Source organism: Salmo salar, chromosome 24 (genome assembly GCF_965601325.2).
Source record: "Salmo salar chromosome 24, fSalSal1, whole genome shotgun sequence".
Classification (NCBI taxonomy): Eukaryota; Metazoa; Chordata; class Actinopteri; order Salmoniformes; family Salmonidae; genus Salmo; species Salmo salar.
The window spans coordinates 45,697,963-45,711,098 of NC_138314.1; the positions used below are offsets into that span (position 1 = coordinate 45,697,963).

A 13,136-nucleotide genomic window follows, 5' to 3' on the forward strand; every position below is an offset into this window, starting at 1 on the left:
GACCCAGACCACCCAGACTGGTAGCATCCCCAGATAACCCAGACTGGTAGCATCCCCAGATCACCCAGACTGGTAGCATCCCCAGATCACCCAGACTGGTAGCATCCCCAGACCACCCAGACTGGTAGCATCCCCAGATCACCCAGACTGGTAGCATCCCCAGACCCAGACCACCCAGACTGGTAGCATCCCCAGATAACCCAGACTGGTAGCATCCCCAGATCACCCAGACTGGTAGCATCCCCAGATCACCCAGACTGGTAGCATCCCCAGACCACCCAGACTGGTAGCATCCCCAGACCACCCAGACTGGTAGCATCCCCAGACCACCCAGACTGGTAGCATCCCCAGACCACCCAGACTGGTAGCATCCCCAGACCACCCAGACTGGTAGCATCCCCAGATCACCCAGACTGGTAGCATCCCCAGATCACCCAGACTGGTAGCATCCCCAGATCACCCAGACTGGTAGCATCCCCAGATAACCCAGACTGGTAGCATCCCCAGACCCAGATCACCCAGACTGGTAGCATCCCCAGATCACCCAGACTGGTAGCATCCCCAGATCACCCAGACTGGTAGCATCCCCAGATCACCCAGACTGGTAGCATCCCCAGATCACCCAGACTGGTAGCATCCCCAGACCCAGATCACCCAGACTGGTAGCATCCCCAGACCGCCCAGACTGGTAGCATCCCCAGACCGCCCAGACTGGTAGCATCCCCAGACCACCCAGACTGGTAGTATCCCCAGACCACCCAGACTGGTAGCATCCCCAGATCACCCAGACTGGTAGCATCCCCAGACCACCCAGACTGGTATCATCCCCAGACCACCCAGACTGGTAGCATCCCCAGATCACCCAGACTGGTAGCATCCCCAGACTACCCAGACTGGTAGCATCCCCAGATCACCCAGACTGGTAGCATCCCCAGACTACCCAGACTGGTAGCATCCCCAGATCACCCAGACTGGTAGCATCCCCAGACCCAGATCACCCAGACTGGTAGCATCCCCAGATCACCCAGACTGGTAGCATCCCCAGACCCAGATCACCCAGACTGGTAGCATCCCCAGACCACCCAGACTGGTAGCATCCCCAGACCACCCAGACTGGTAGCATCCCCAGACCACCCAGACTGGTAGCATCCCCAGATAACCCAGACTGGTAGCATCCCCAGACCACCCAGACTGGTAGCATCCCCAGACCCAGACCACCCAGACTGGTAGCATCCCCAGACCACCCAGACTGGTAGCATCCCCAGATCACCCAGACTGGTAGCATCCCCAGACCACCCAGACTGGTAGCATCCCCAGACACAGATCACCCAGACTGGTAGCATCCCCAGATCACCCAGACTGGTAGCATCCCCAGATCACCCAGACTGGTAGCATCCCCAGACCACCCAGACTGGTAGCATCCCCAGACCACCCAGACTGGTAGCATCCCCAGACCCAGATCACCCAGACTGGTAGCAGACCCAGACCCAGATCACCCAGACTGGTAGCATCCCCAGACCCAGATTGGTAGCATCCCCAGACCACCCAGACTGGTAGCATCCCCAGACCGCCCAGACTGGTAGCATCCCCAGACCACCCAGACTGGTAGCATCCCCAGATCACCCAGACTGGTAGCATCCCCAGATCACCCAGACTGGTAGCATCCCCAGATCACCCAGACTGGTAGCATCCCCAGATCACCCAGACTGGTAGCATCCCCAGACCACCCAGACTGGTAGCATCCCCAGACCACCCAGACTGGTAGCATCCCCAGACCCAGATCACCCAGACTGGTAGCAGACCCAGACCCAGATCACCCAGACTGGTAGCATCCCCAGACCCAGATTGGTAGCATCCCCAGACCACCCAGACTGGTAGCATCCCCAGACCGCCCAGACTGGTAGCATCCCCAGACCACCCAGACTGGTAGCATCCCCAGATCACCCAGACTGGTAGCATCCCCAGATCACCCAGACTGGTAGCATCCCCAGATCACCCAGACTGGTAGCATCCCCAGATCACCCAGACTGGTAGCATCCCCAGATCACCCAGACTGGTAGCATCCCCAGACCCAGACCACCTAGACTGGTAGTATCCCCAGATAACCCAGACTGGTAGCATCCCCAGACCCAGACCACCCAGACTGGTAGCATCCCCAGCACTGAAACACTCACACGATGAACGGTATACATACCGACCATGGCGCTGACCTCCCCTGCCATGAGAACAGGCACCGTCTCGTTGTACAGGTTAACGTCTATGATGCCCTTCCGTATGGTCTCCCCCACCTTGGCTCCAAGCAGCATGGAACCCAACGTCTCAAAGATGGACGCCAGGATACAGGCCTGTTTCAGCGTCACAACCCCCGACCCCACCGCCGTCCCGAACGAGTTGGCCACGTCGTTGGCCCCCACAGAGAAGGCCAGGATGAAGGCTATGACGAAGCCTAGGATCACCATCCACAGGTACTCTTGTAAATCCACCATCTTGACTCTCGATCAAAAAACCTACCCAACTCAACCTACCCAACTCAACCTACCCAACTCAACCTACCCAACTCAACCTACCCAACTCAACCCAGCTAAAAGCAGCTAGCTGTTGGTTCGTTGGAGTGGAGCTGTAAATCCCTTCCTCTGTGCGTACGAAGCTCTGCTCTGCTGTGACTTGGTCCCCTTCCTGGTTGTGTTCAGTTGGAGGGGAGCAGTGTGTCGCTAACTCAGCGTCTGGAAGTCAGTCTGTGGAGAGGAGGCGGCTAGTGGCAGACGGAGTGGGTATTCCATGACTCAGAGCTGAGACAGTCCCGTCTACACACGTCCCTCACCTGACAAACAAACAAACAAAGAAAAAGAGAGGTTAGAGGTCATGATTAGGCTAGACACCCCCCCCCCCCCCAACTGACCAATGAGAATGTCTGGTTCCCCAACACCAACCAATCAGAGTGACTGTCCCCCCAATGACCTGTGAGTCTAATGAAACGAGGTGGATGTTTGATTAAAGCGAGCACACTGAAGGGTGTGTGTGAGCTGAGGACAGCTCCGATAGCCAGCCACAATAGGAAATAACTGCATCATGGTCCATTGGTCCATACTTTAAAAAAAGACTCAAATCATCCCTGATAGCTGGACTGGGGCTATAAAAAGACTAGTGTGTGGGGAACGAGATGTGAGCTATGTGTTCAGTGTTAGGAGTAACATATTAACACCCTCTCTCTCTCTCTCTCTCTCTCTCTCTCTCTCTCTCTCATAACAAGGCCCTTTGCAGTCAGCTGTTATAAAGCGTGATCACCTTTCACTGCTTCTCCACTGCTGAGTTTCCATCCAGATAATATTAGCATCTGATACGGGGAAAGTATCAAAAGTAGTGAGTGCTGATCTAGGATCAGTTTTCAGATAATCTGATTCATTACGATCTAAAAGGCAAAACTGATCCTTGATCAGCACTTTTAGTCTGAGACACTTTTTGAATAAAAAGGGGCCCGTTTACACCCGCATCCCAGTTCAAATCAAATCAAATGTTATTTGTCACCAGCGCCGAATACAACTTACAGTGAAATGCTTACTGACAAGCCCTTAACCAACAATGCAGTAAAAATGTTTTAAAAAGTGAACTAAATAAACAGCAGCCCTCTGTCTCTCTATGGGTAGACCATCTATCTGATGCCGTCTGGTCAAAACGAGTACGACATCGTTGCTGCCCGTAGTATTGAAGGCAAGGGAAGCCAGCGAGCATCTGGTCTCCCTTGAGAAAAAAAGGCAGTTAACCCATTGTTCCCCGGGATGTGGATGTCGATTCAGTCAGATTCAGAGAGGTTAAATGCGGAAGACACATTTCAGTTGAATGCATTCAGTTGTACAACTGACTAGGTATCTCCCCCTATTTCCCCTTCGTTGTAACAGGTGACCTGCTTGGCCACTGGGCATGTAAACAAAAGCATGAGAAGAGAGCAATGTTTCGTGTGTGTGTGTGTGTGTGTGTGTGTGTGTGTGTGTGTGTGTGTGTGTGTGTGTGTGTGTGTGTGTGTGTGTAATGGTATCCCCCCCTTTCCTTTCGTCTAGACCCTGCTCTAAATGCCTTAGTCCTGCTGCTGTAGTTTGTCGTATTTAAAAAGGGTTTTAGTGAGAGAGTCGCCACCACAACACAAACAAGCAGCAAGAGGTTTTTAAATGAGCCTATAAGTACATATAGACTTCCAAGGCTGAGACAGGCAGGCAGCTTGGGGCTATTCTCAGATTTAAAAACATTTTAAAACATGGTTTATGGATTCAACTAGTTTAGCAACAGCATCAACATGTTTAGGTCCTGACTCCAGACCTGTATTTGAGTGAAGACAGTAGATAGCTGCCTAGCTAACACATGTTTAGGTCCTGACTCTAGACCTGTATTTGAGTGAAGACAGTAGATAGCTGCCTAGCTAACACATGTTTAGGTCCTGACTCTAGACCTGTATTTGAGTGAAGACAGTAGATAGCTGCCTAGCTAACACATGTTTAGGTCCTGACTCCAGACCTGTATTTGAGTGAAGACAGTAGATAGCTGCCTAGCTAACACATGTTTAGGTCCTGACTCCAGACCTGTATTTGAGGGAAGACAGTAGATAGCTGCCTAGCTAACACTTGTTTATGAACTTTACCCAGACCTGTATTTGGGTGAAGACAGTAGATAGCTGCCTAGCTAACACTTGTTTATGAACTTTACCCAGACCTGTATTTGGGTGAAGACAGTAGATAGCTGCCTAGCTAACACTTGTTTATGAACTTTACCCAGACCTGTATTTGAGTGAGGATGGTTTCTGACAACTTGTTTATGGGCTGAACTGAAGCCTGTATTTGGGCAGACAGTGACAGTATCAGGGCAGACAGGATAATTTCAGCCTGTCTATCTGTTTTGGTAGCCACCAGGAAACACATCCACAATGGCACTATGTAGGCCCAATGCACCTTTGCTCATCGGGTCCATGTCGGCCCCATGGCATTGGCCCAGTGTGGCCAGCTCTCACCTTGCCTGAAATAAGCCCATCTTTTCCCAGAAAAGCTAATAATTTTGGGATTTGTTTATATTCGTCCTGTTACATACAAGTGTGTAATGGAAATGTTTTCATTTTAATTTTTATATCCCAACTCTCCCTGAGACACCTGCAGGGAGTGGGTCACCGCCAGGGTCACCACCAGGGTCACCGCCAGGGTCACCACCAGGGTCACCATTGCACAGTGCCCCTTGGAACAATTAGGATTAAGTGTCTTGCTCAAGGGCACAGTGGCAGACTTTTAACCTTGTGAAATTGTGAGTGATGGTTGCTGATAACGGGCCTCTGTACGCCTATGTAGATATTCCATAAAAAAAGAATCAGCCATTTCCAGCTACAATATTCATTTACAACATTAACAATGTCTACACTGTATTTCTGATGAATTTGATGTTATTTTAATAGACAAAAAAAAAAAAAATTTGTTTTTCCTTCAAAAACAAGGACATTTCTAAGTGACCCCAAACTTTTGAACGGTATTGTGTGTGTTTTTTACAAGAGAAAGTTTCTCATAATATATTATGTCACATGCACTTGTTTAAGAATGTGTGATCACCATGATCAAACAGAAGAACCCTTGAACTGGAACAAAACTCAGTAGCTGCACAAAAACAACTGTGCGCAAACTGGTGTTGCACGGTATACTGAAATTTCGATATGTGCTCGATATGTACATAGCCTGTTATTTTCACTGTCTTTTTATTTATTTACTTACCTATTGTTCACCAAATACCATTTTTTGCACTATTGGTTAGAGCCTGTAAGTAAGCGTTTCACTGTAAGGTCTACTACACCTCTTGTATTCGGTGCACGTGACAAATAAACGTTGATTTGATTACTAAAATAAAACGTTTGGGTAAGAGAATTTGTTGATGTCGGTATTGCTCTACTTACTCATTCATTGCTAGAGCGGTCTGGCTCGCATTGTCGGCTCCTCACTCAAGCTAACACACTTGAATAATGTAACACGACATGTAGAAATGTTGAAACTGTTCGCAAAACAAGGTCCATCAGTGGAGGCTGCTGAGGGGCGGACGGTTCATAATAATATCTGGAATGGAGCCGATGGAACGGATCAAACAACGTGTTTGATGTATTCCATACCATTCCACTGATGCCGCTCCAGTCATTACCACGAGCCCGTCCTCCCTAATTAAAGGTGCCACCAACCTCCTGTGATGTCCATACCAGCTAGAACACTTTTACAATGCTATATGATACCGGTAGCTTCCAGCTTTAAAAAGGTGCACTATGCAGAAATCGCTCCACCATTTCCGGGTTGATACAATTCTAATAGTTTGCCTAATTTCAGTTTATGTACCAAAACAAGCAAAGTATAGTGTTGAGAATCATTGTACCATCTAAACCGCTGTGAAATATATTTTCCATAACCAAAAATATTGAATTTTCAGCTGTTTGAAGCTGGTGTACAAAATCGAAAATTAAAAAAATTAAAAAACCAAACTTAACAGGAAAAGATAGAAATAGAACAGATCTACAAGCTTCTTAAGACGTCAATGAGAATGACAGATCTATAACTGATATTTCTGTGTGAAATTGATAGGGTCGTCAAAACAGTTACATATTGCAGCTTTAAAACTACTTTCCTTGTTACAACTGAAGCAAACATAAATTCACTACCCTAATACTGTGTTTGTGATAATATGCTAACCATTATGTTAAATATACTGATTTCAAAGCTGATTGACACCAAAAACGTAATTATTAATTCCCTTAGGTCTCCCTCACCACCAAAAACTCATTCACTTCTTCATCTCCATGTCTGGTTTCTAGATTTCCATAGCGACAAAGTCTGATTCCACAGCCATTTTCTGCCTGCAAATGACATCATTACTCTTAAAGAGACAGCACACACTTTTATTAAAATAAAAGAGGATTGCTTCTTCTATGCAAATGTTGTTGATCAGTATAATAAAAATAATAATAACTCAATGCATGACATACTTCTATTGAATAATATGCCTTCACCTGTATTATAAATACACCTAGGCTACATCTTGATTTACCCAGTTTATCAATAGAGATTTACTATTCAAATGAATTATTACCATTGTTGTTTTATAGTTAGATTGGTAAAAAAAAAACAAGTCAAAATTGATTGGATGATTTGATTCATTAATTCATATATGGCTGTCTCTCTCCTGCAAATTTCTTATTTTTTTACAAAAATGGACGCAACTTTTTTCCAATGTAATCATATTGAACCCAAAAGATGACCAACTTCCAGGCCAGTAGCTGAGTTTATCTGTGTGGATCAAGTGCCATTCTGTGACTTTGGCTAATACGCCTCTTTTGTTGTGGTATTGTTTTGGTATCGAGTATCGTGATACTAAACCTGGTATGGAAGTAAACAATTCTGATATTGTGACCACACTAGTGCAAGCCACTTCCCCCAAATATTGAAATGAGACCCCGCCTCAAGCTGGGCTTAGTGTAGGCTAGCCTGTGTTGGGCTGGCCTGTGTTGGGCTAGCCTGTGTTGGGCTGGGGTGGGCTAGCCTGTGTTGGGCTAGCCTGTGTTGGGATGGTGTAGGCTAGCCTGTGTTGGGATGGTGTAGGCTAGCCTGTGTTGGGCTGGTGTTGGGCTAGCCTGTGTTGGGATGGTGTAGGCTAGCCTGTGTTGGGCTGGTGTTGGGCTAGCCTGTGTTGGGATGGTGTTGGGCTAGCCTGTGTTGGGATGGTGTAGGCTAGCCTGTGTTGGGCTGGTGTTGGGCTAGCCTGTGTTGGGATGGTGTTGGGCTAGCCTGTGTTGGGCTGGTGTTGGGCTAGCCTGTGTTGGGCTGGTGTAGGCTAGCCTGTGTTGGGCTGGCCCGTGTTGGGCTTGTGTAGGCTAGCCTGTGTTGGGATGGTGTTGGGCTAGCCTGTGTTGGGCTGGTGTTGGGCTAGCCTGTGTTGGGCTGGTGTTGGGCTAGCCTGTGTTTGGCTGGTGTAGGCTAGCCTGTGTTGGGCTGGTGTAGGCTAGCCTGTGTTGGGCTAGCCTGTGTTGGGCTGGGTTGGGCTTGATATGGGAGTACGTACAACAACACACATTTTCTCTCACCACCAGAATGTGTCAGAGAAACCAGTACCGCCAAAGAGTCAACTACAACAGGCTCTGAATAGGCAAGAACACACTTGGGTTCAAGTACTATTTGAAATCTATCAAATTATTTTAGAATTTGCTTCAGCCTGACTGAGGTGCCAGATGAACTGGGTTGGCAATTTCTCAACTATTGGTCCTACTTCCATTGCACCAGGCAAGCTCAATCAAGCCCAGCTTAAGTCTTTCAAATGATTTAGAATAGCATTTGAACCCGGGTCTGGATAGGAGTACAACGCTAGTCCTGCCTGTGACACACTGTCCGCCACACGCTTCCAAACCCCCAGAGAAAATCTCTCCCCCGCTGATCAAAAACCCAACTCCATACCCCATGGGACTAAATACTTCCTGTTTCTGATTTGTTTCCCCACAAATGATCAAAATGAATTGAGAGGTAAATGCTGCACATGTCCCCTACAGTAAGCCTCCCCCCCATGTAAACAGCTTGAAACCAGACTAATACATACTGTAGGCTCTGGGGTTCACGTGGGCTACCGAGCTCTTTTCGAAACATCCCACTCTACTAGCCTGCACCCCTCCCAGACACACCAGCCCACCCTCTCTCTCCGTCCCACAGCTCAGTCCTCTCTGGAACACTTAGAGGGTCATAGCCCTGACAGACCCTGTGTGTCGCTGGCCCAACATCAATCAGAAAACTCAGTGGAGCTGGGCAACTGCCTGCCCCCCCGTTTCTATTTCCAAATTTGGTGTCACGCGATTACATGTTGTGCACTATGACTCGTCAGGAAAACACGCAGTTTTATTAGGCTACAGATGAAATAAATCATGATGAACATCACAGGGTGGCGAAAGTGCGAGGTGATGAGCTTGATGCTCCTTTCCAATAAATATCCAGGGTTTTATTCTGGTGACATGATGATCGATGTTTGTCTTTTGTCCATAATAATCTCATCATGTAGGCTATACGTGCGCCCTGCATGCTGTTGGAGTGAGGACACGCGCCAATAACAGAGTGGGCACACTCGCTATATAACGTTAAAAAAAAACTTGTGACAAAAACCATCAGTAGATTTGAAAAAAGGAATGGAAACCCATTTAACTTGTAATTTTTATTTGTTACATGGGAATTTAACCGCAAAATGTACTTTTTTTTTGTGCACGACGTCATCACGCACAGCCTTTTCTCTGTCAATTTGATCTCTGGTGGGAAAATGCACCGTTTAAAAAAAAAAATCAAATACTTGAAAGTACTACTTAAGTAGATTTTTGGGGTATCTGTACTTTACTATTTAGATTTTTGACAACTTTTACTTCAATAAAATCCGAAAGAAAATAATGTACTTTTTACTCCATACATTTTTATTCACAACCAAAAGTACTTATACACAATTATCCTGTCCTGCTAATTCACACTTATCAAGATAACATCCCTGGTCATCTCTACTGCCTCTCTAGCGGACTCACGAAATCATTAAAAGCTTGGTTTGTAAATGTTGTCTGAGTGTTGGAGCGGGGCCCATGGCTATCCGTCAATTTAAAACAAAAATAAAAATGGTGCCGTCTGATTTGCTCATAAGGAATTTGAAATTATACATTTTTTATTTATTTTTTACTTTTGTTACTTAAATATATTTGAGCAATTACATTTACTTTTGATACTTAAGTAAGTTTAAAAAAAACAAATACTTTTTGACTTTTACTCAAGTAGTATTTTACTGGGTGACTTTCACTTTTACTTGAGTCATTTTCTATTAATGTATCTTTACTTTAACTCAAGTATGACAATTGGGTACTTTTTCCACCACTGGAACATCCAACAGGTTATGTATCTACAGGAAGTGGTACTATTCCCTGTATAGTGGAACTACTTCTGACCAAGACTCATAGGGATCTGATCAGAAGTTGTTTACTATATGTCATTGTTTACCTTTATTTAACGAGGCAAGTCCGTTAAGAACAAATTCTTATTTACAATGACAGCCTACCGTGGAACAGTGGGCCTTGTTCAGGGGAATAATGACAGATTTGTACCTTGTCAGCTCAGGGATTCAATCCAGCAACCTTTCGGTAACTGGCCCAATGCTCTAACCACCAGGCTACCTGCCGTCCCCAAACGTGTGTCAAAAGTGGGATATAGGGCTGTGACGGTCATGGAATTTTGGATGACTGTTGTTATTGGCCAGCCAAATGACTCATTCACCGTCATAACCGTTGGAACAGCAAAAAGACTCACATTTTCTCCTCTAGAAATAGAATGAATAGAACGGGCTTTCCCAGTTAAAAGTCAATGACGGCATAATGGATGGACTGGCGGCCATTTGCAGGTGTACCCATAGGAGTAAAGCAGGTCTTAAAAGCAGGACGTGTAGACATCAAATATATGCTGTGATTTATTGATTCAACTCAACTGAGTTTGGGTAAACCCTGGCCTAAGTCAGGGATCATTAAATTAGATTCAGCCATCTGTTTCTTTGAACGGATGGTCATCAAGATCCCCGAACAGATATAATATCTGACTAAAACAAAATCATTTCAAACCTTGCTTACATTTGTATAAGATCACATATATCTAATTATGCGTGGGAATACATTTCCAAAATTGAAATCACTTGGAGCTGATTTTCTGTGTTTTTTACAGTATTTTATGTCCAACAAAAAATAAAAACATAAAAACGTTAATTTTTTCCTCCACATTTTTTGGGGGATGGGGGGGGCGCTGGTTTGCCTTCTTCACCACACTGTCGGTGTGGGTGGACCATTTCAGATGGTCAGTCATGTGTATACCGAGGAACTTGAAGCTTTTCACCTTCTCTACTGCAGTCCCACCGATGTGGATAGAGGTGTGCTCCCTCTGCTGTTTCCTGAAGTACACGATCAGCTCCTTCCATTTTGTTGACGTTGAGGGAGAGGTTATTTTTCCTGATACCACTTTTCCAGGGCCCTCACCTCCTCCCTGTAGGCTGTCTCGTCATTGTTTGTAATCAGGCCAACGACTCTTGTGTTGTCTGCAAACTTGATGATTGAGTTGAGGCGGGGTGGCCACGCGGTCATGGTTGAACAGGGAGAATAGGAGGGGGCTGAGCACGCACCCTTGTGGGGCCACTGTTCCCCGGGCGCGGAAGACGTGGGTGTCGATTAAGGCAGCTCTCTGATTCAGAGGGGTTGGGTTAAATGTGGAAGACACATTTCAGTTGAATACATTCAGCTGGACGACTGACGAGGTATCCCCCTTTCCTTTTCCCTATGTTGAGGAGCAGCGAAGTGGAGGTGTTGTTTCCTACCTTCACCACCTGGGGGCGGCCCGTCAGGAAGTCCAGGACCCAGTTGAACATGGCGGGGTTCAGACCCAGGGCCCTGAGCTTAATGAAGAGCTTGGAGGGTACTATGGTGTTGAACGCTGATCTGTAGTCAATGAACAGCATTCTTACAGAGGTATTCCTCTTGTCCAGATGGGATAGGGCAGTGTCCAGTGCGATGGCGATTGTATCGCCTGTGGATCTATTGGGGCGGTAAGTAAATTGAAGTGGGTCTAGGGTATCAGGTAGGGTGGAAGTGATATGATCTTTGACTAGCCTCTCAAAGCACTTCATGATGACAGAAGTGAGTGCTATGGGGCGATAGTCATTTAGTTCAGTTACCTTCGCTTTCTTGGGTACAGGAACAATGGTGGACATCTTGAAGCAAGTGGGGACAGCCGACTGGGATAGGGAGAGATTGAATATGTCCGTAAACACTCCAGCTACCTGGTCTGCGTATGCTCTGAAGAGGGTTAACCTGTTTTGGAGACTGGTTTTTGTTCGGAACTTCGGATGACTGACGTGCTCAAAGTAAACTGCTTGTTACTCAGGCCCAGAAGCTAGGATATCCATTGGTAGCATTGGATAGAAAACACTCTGAAGTTTCTAAAACTGTTAAAATAATGTCTGCGAGTATAACAGAACTGATATGGCAGGCAAAAACCAGAGGAAAATCCATCCGGAAATGTTTTTTTTTTTTAGGTCACAGGCCATTTCAGTACTTGCCTATGGGAAATACAAATAGATAGGATCCAGATTGCAGTTCTTATGGCTTCCACTAGATGTCAACAGTCTTTAGAAAGGGTTTCAGACTTGTTTTTTGAAAAATGAACAAGTAGTTGGAAGAACTACAAGGTGTCTCTCATTAGAAAAGTAGTCTTGTTGCGCGGGTGTGAATGAGGTGCGCGCCCTTCGTTATATATCTTCCCTATTCAACATACTATTCTCCGTCTGAAATATTATCATTTATTTAGATATTAGAGTACCTGAGGATTACTTAGAAACATCGTTTGACTTGTTTGGATGAACTTCACTGGTAACTTTTTTGGATTCGTATGTATGTTGAAAGAGTGGATTACTGAGCTCATTGGTGCCAAATAAACTGACTTTTTTGGATATAAAGAAGGACTCTATCGAAAAAAAGACCATTCATTGTGTAGCTGGGACCCTTGGGATTGGAAACAGAGGAAGATCTTCAAAGGTAAGTGATTTATTTAATTGCTATTTGTGACTTTGTGACGCCTGTGCTGGTTGAAAAAGTATTTTGGTGTGGGGCACTGTCCTCAGATATTCGCATGGTATGCTTTTGCCGTAAAGCCTTTTTGAAATCTGACAACGCGGTTGCATTAACAAGAAGTTAAGCTTTTAAATGATGTACGACACTTGTATTTTCATGAATGTTTAATATTCCGATTTTTGTATTTTGAATTTCGCGCTCTGCAATTTCACCGGATGTTGTCGTAGGTGTCCCGCTAGTGGTTCACGCGCCAAGAGAGGTTTTAACACGCTTAAATGTCTTACTCATGTCGGCCACGGAAAACGAGAGCCCACAGACCTTCGGAGCGGGCCGCGACGGTGGCACTGTGTTATCCTCAAAGCAGGCAAGACGTTGGTGTCCGCGACGTGGCTGGTTTTCCTTTGTAAATCGGTGATTGTCTGTAGACTCTGCCACATATGTCTCATGTGGCTGTTGATTTGTGACTCTACTTTGTCTCTATACTGACATTTTGCCTGCTTGATTGCCTTACAGAGGGAAT

The 13,136-nt window shown here is 45.9% G+C and overlaps 1 protein-coding gene across 2 annotated transcripts in view; it reads right to left on the minus strand.

The window, feature by feature from the left end:
- LOC106585937 (sodium-dependent phosphate transporter 2) overlaps positions 1–13,136 on the minus strand; it is a 141,040-nt gene that overhangs the window by 71,836 nt on the left and 56,068 nt on the right. For both annotated transcript variants that reach the window (XR_014382579.1, XM_045706999.2), the window contains exon 2: positions 2,195–2,821. Coding sequence is in view for 1 of the 2 variants with exons in the window: in XM_045706999.2 (XP_045562955.2) it covers positions 2,195–2,486 (292 nt within the window). In the remaining variant the exon portion in view is untranslated. The remainder of the gene's footprint in view (positions 1–2,194; positions 2,822–13,136) is intronic.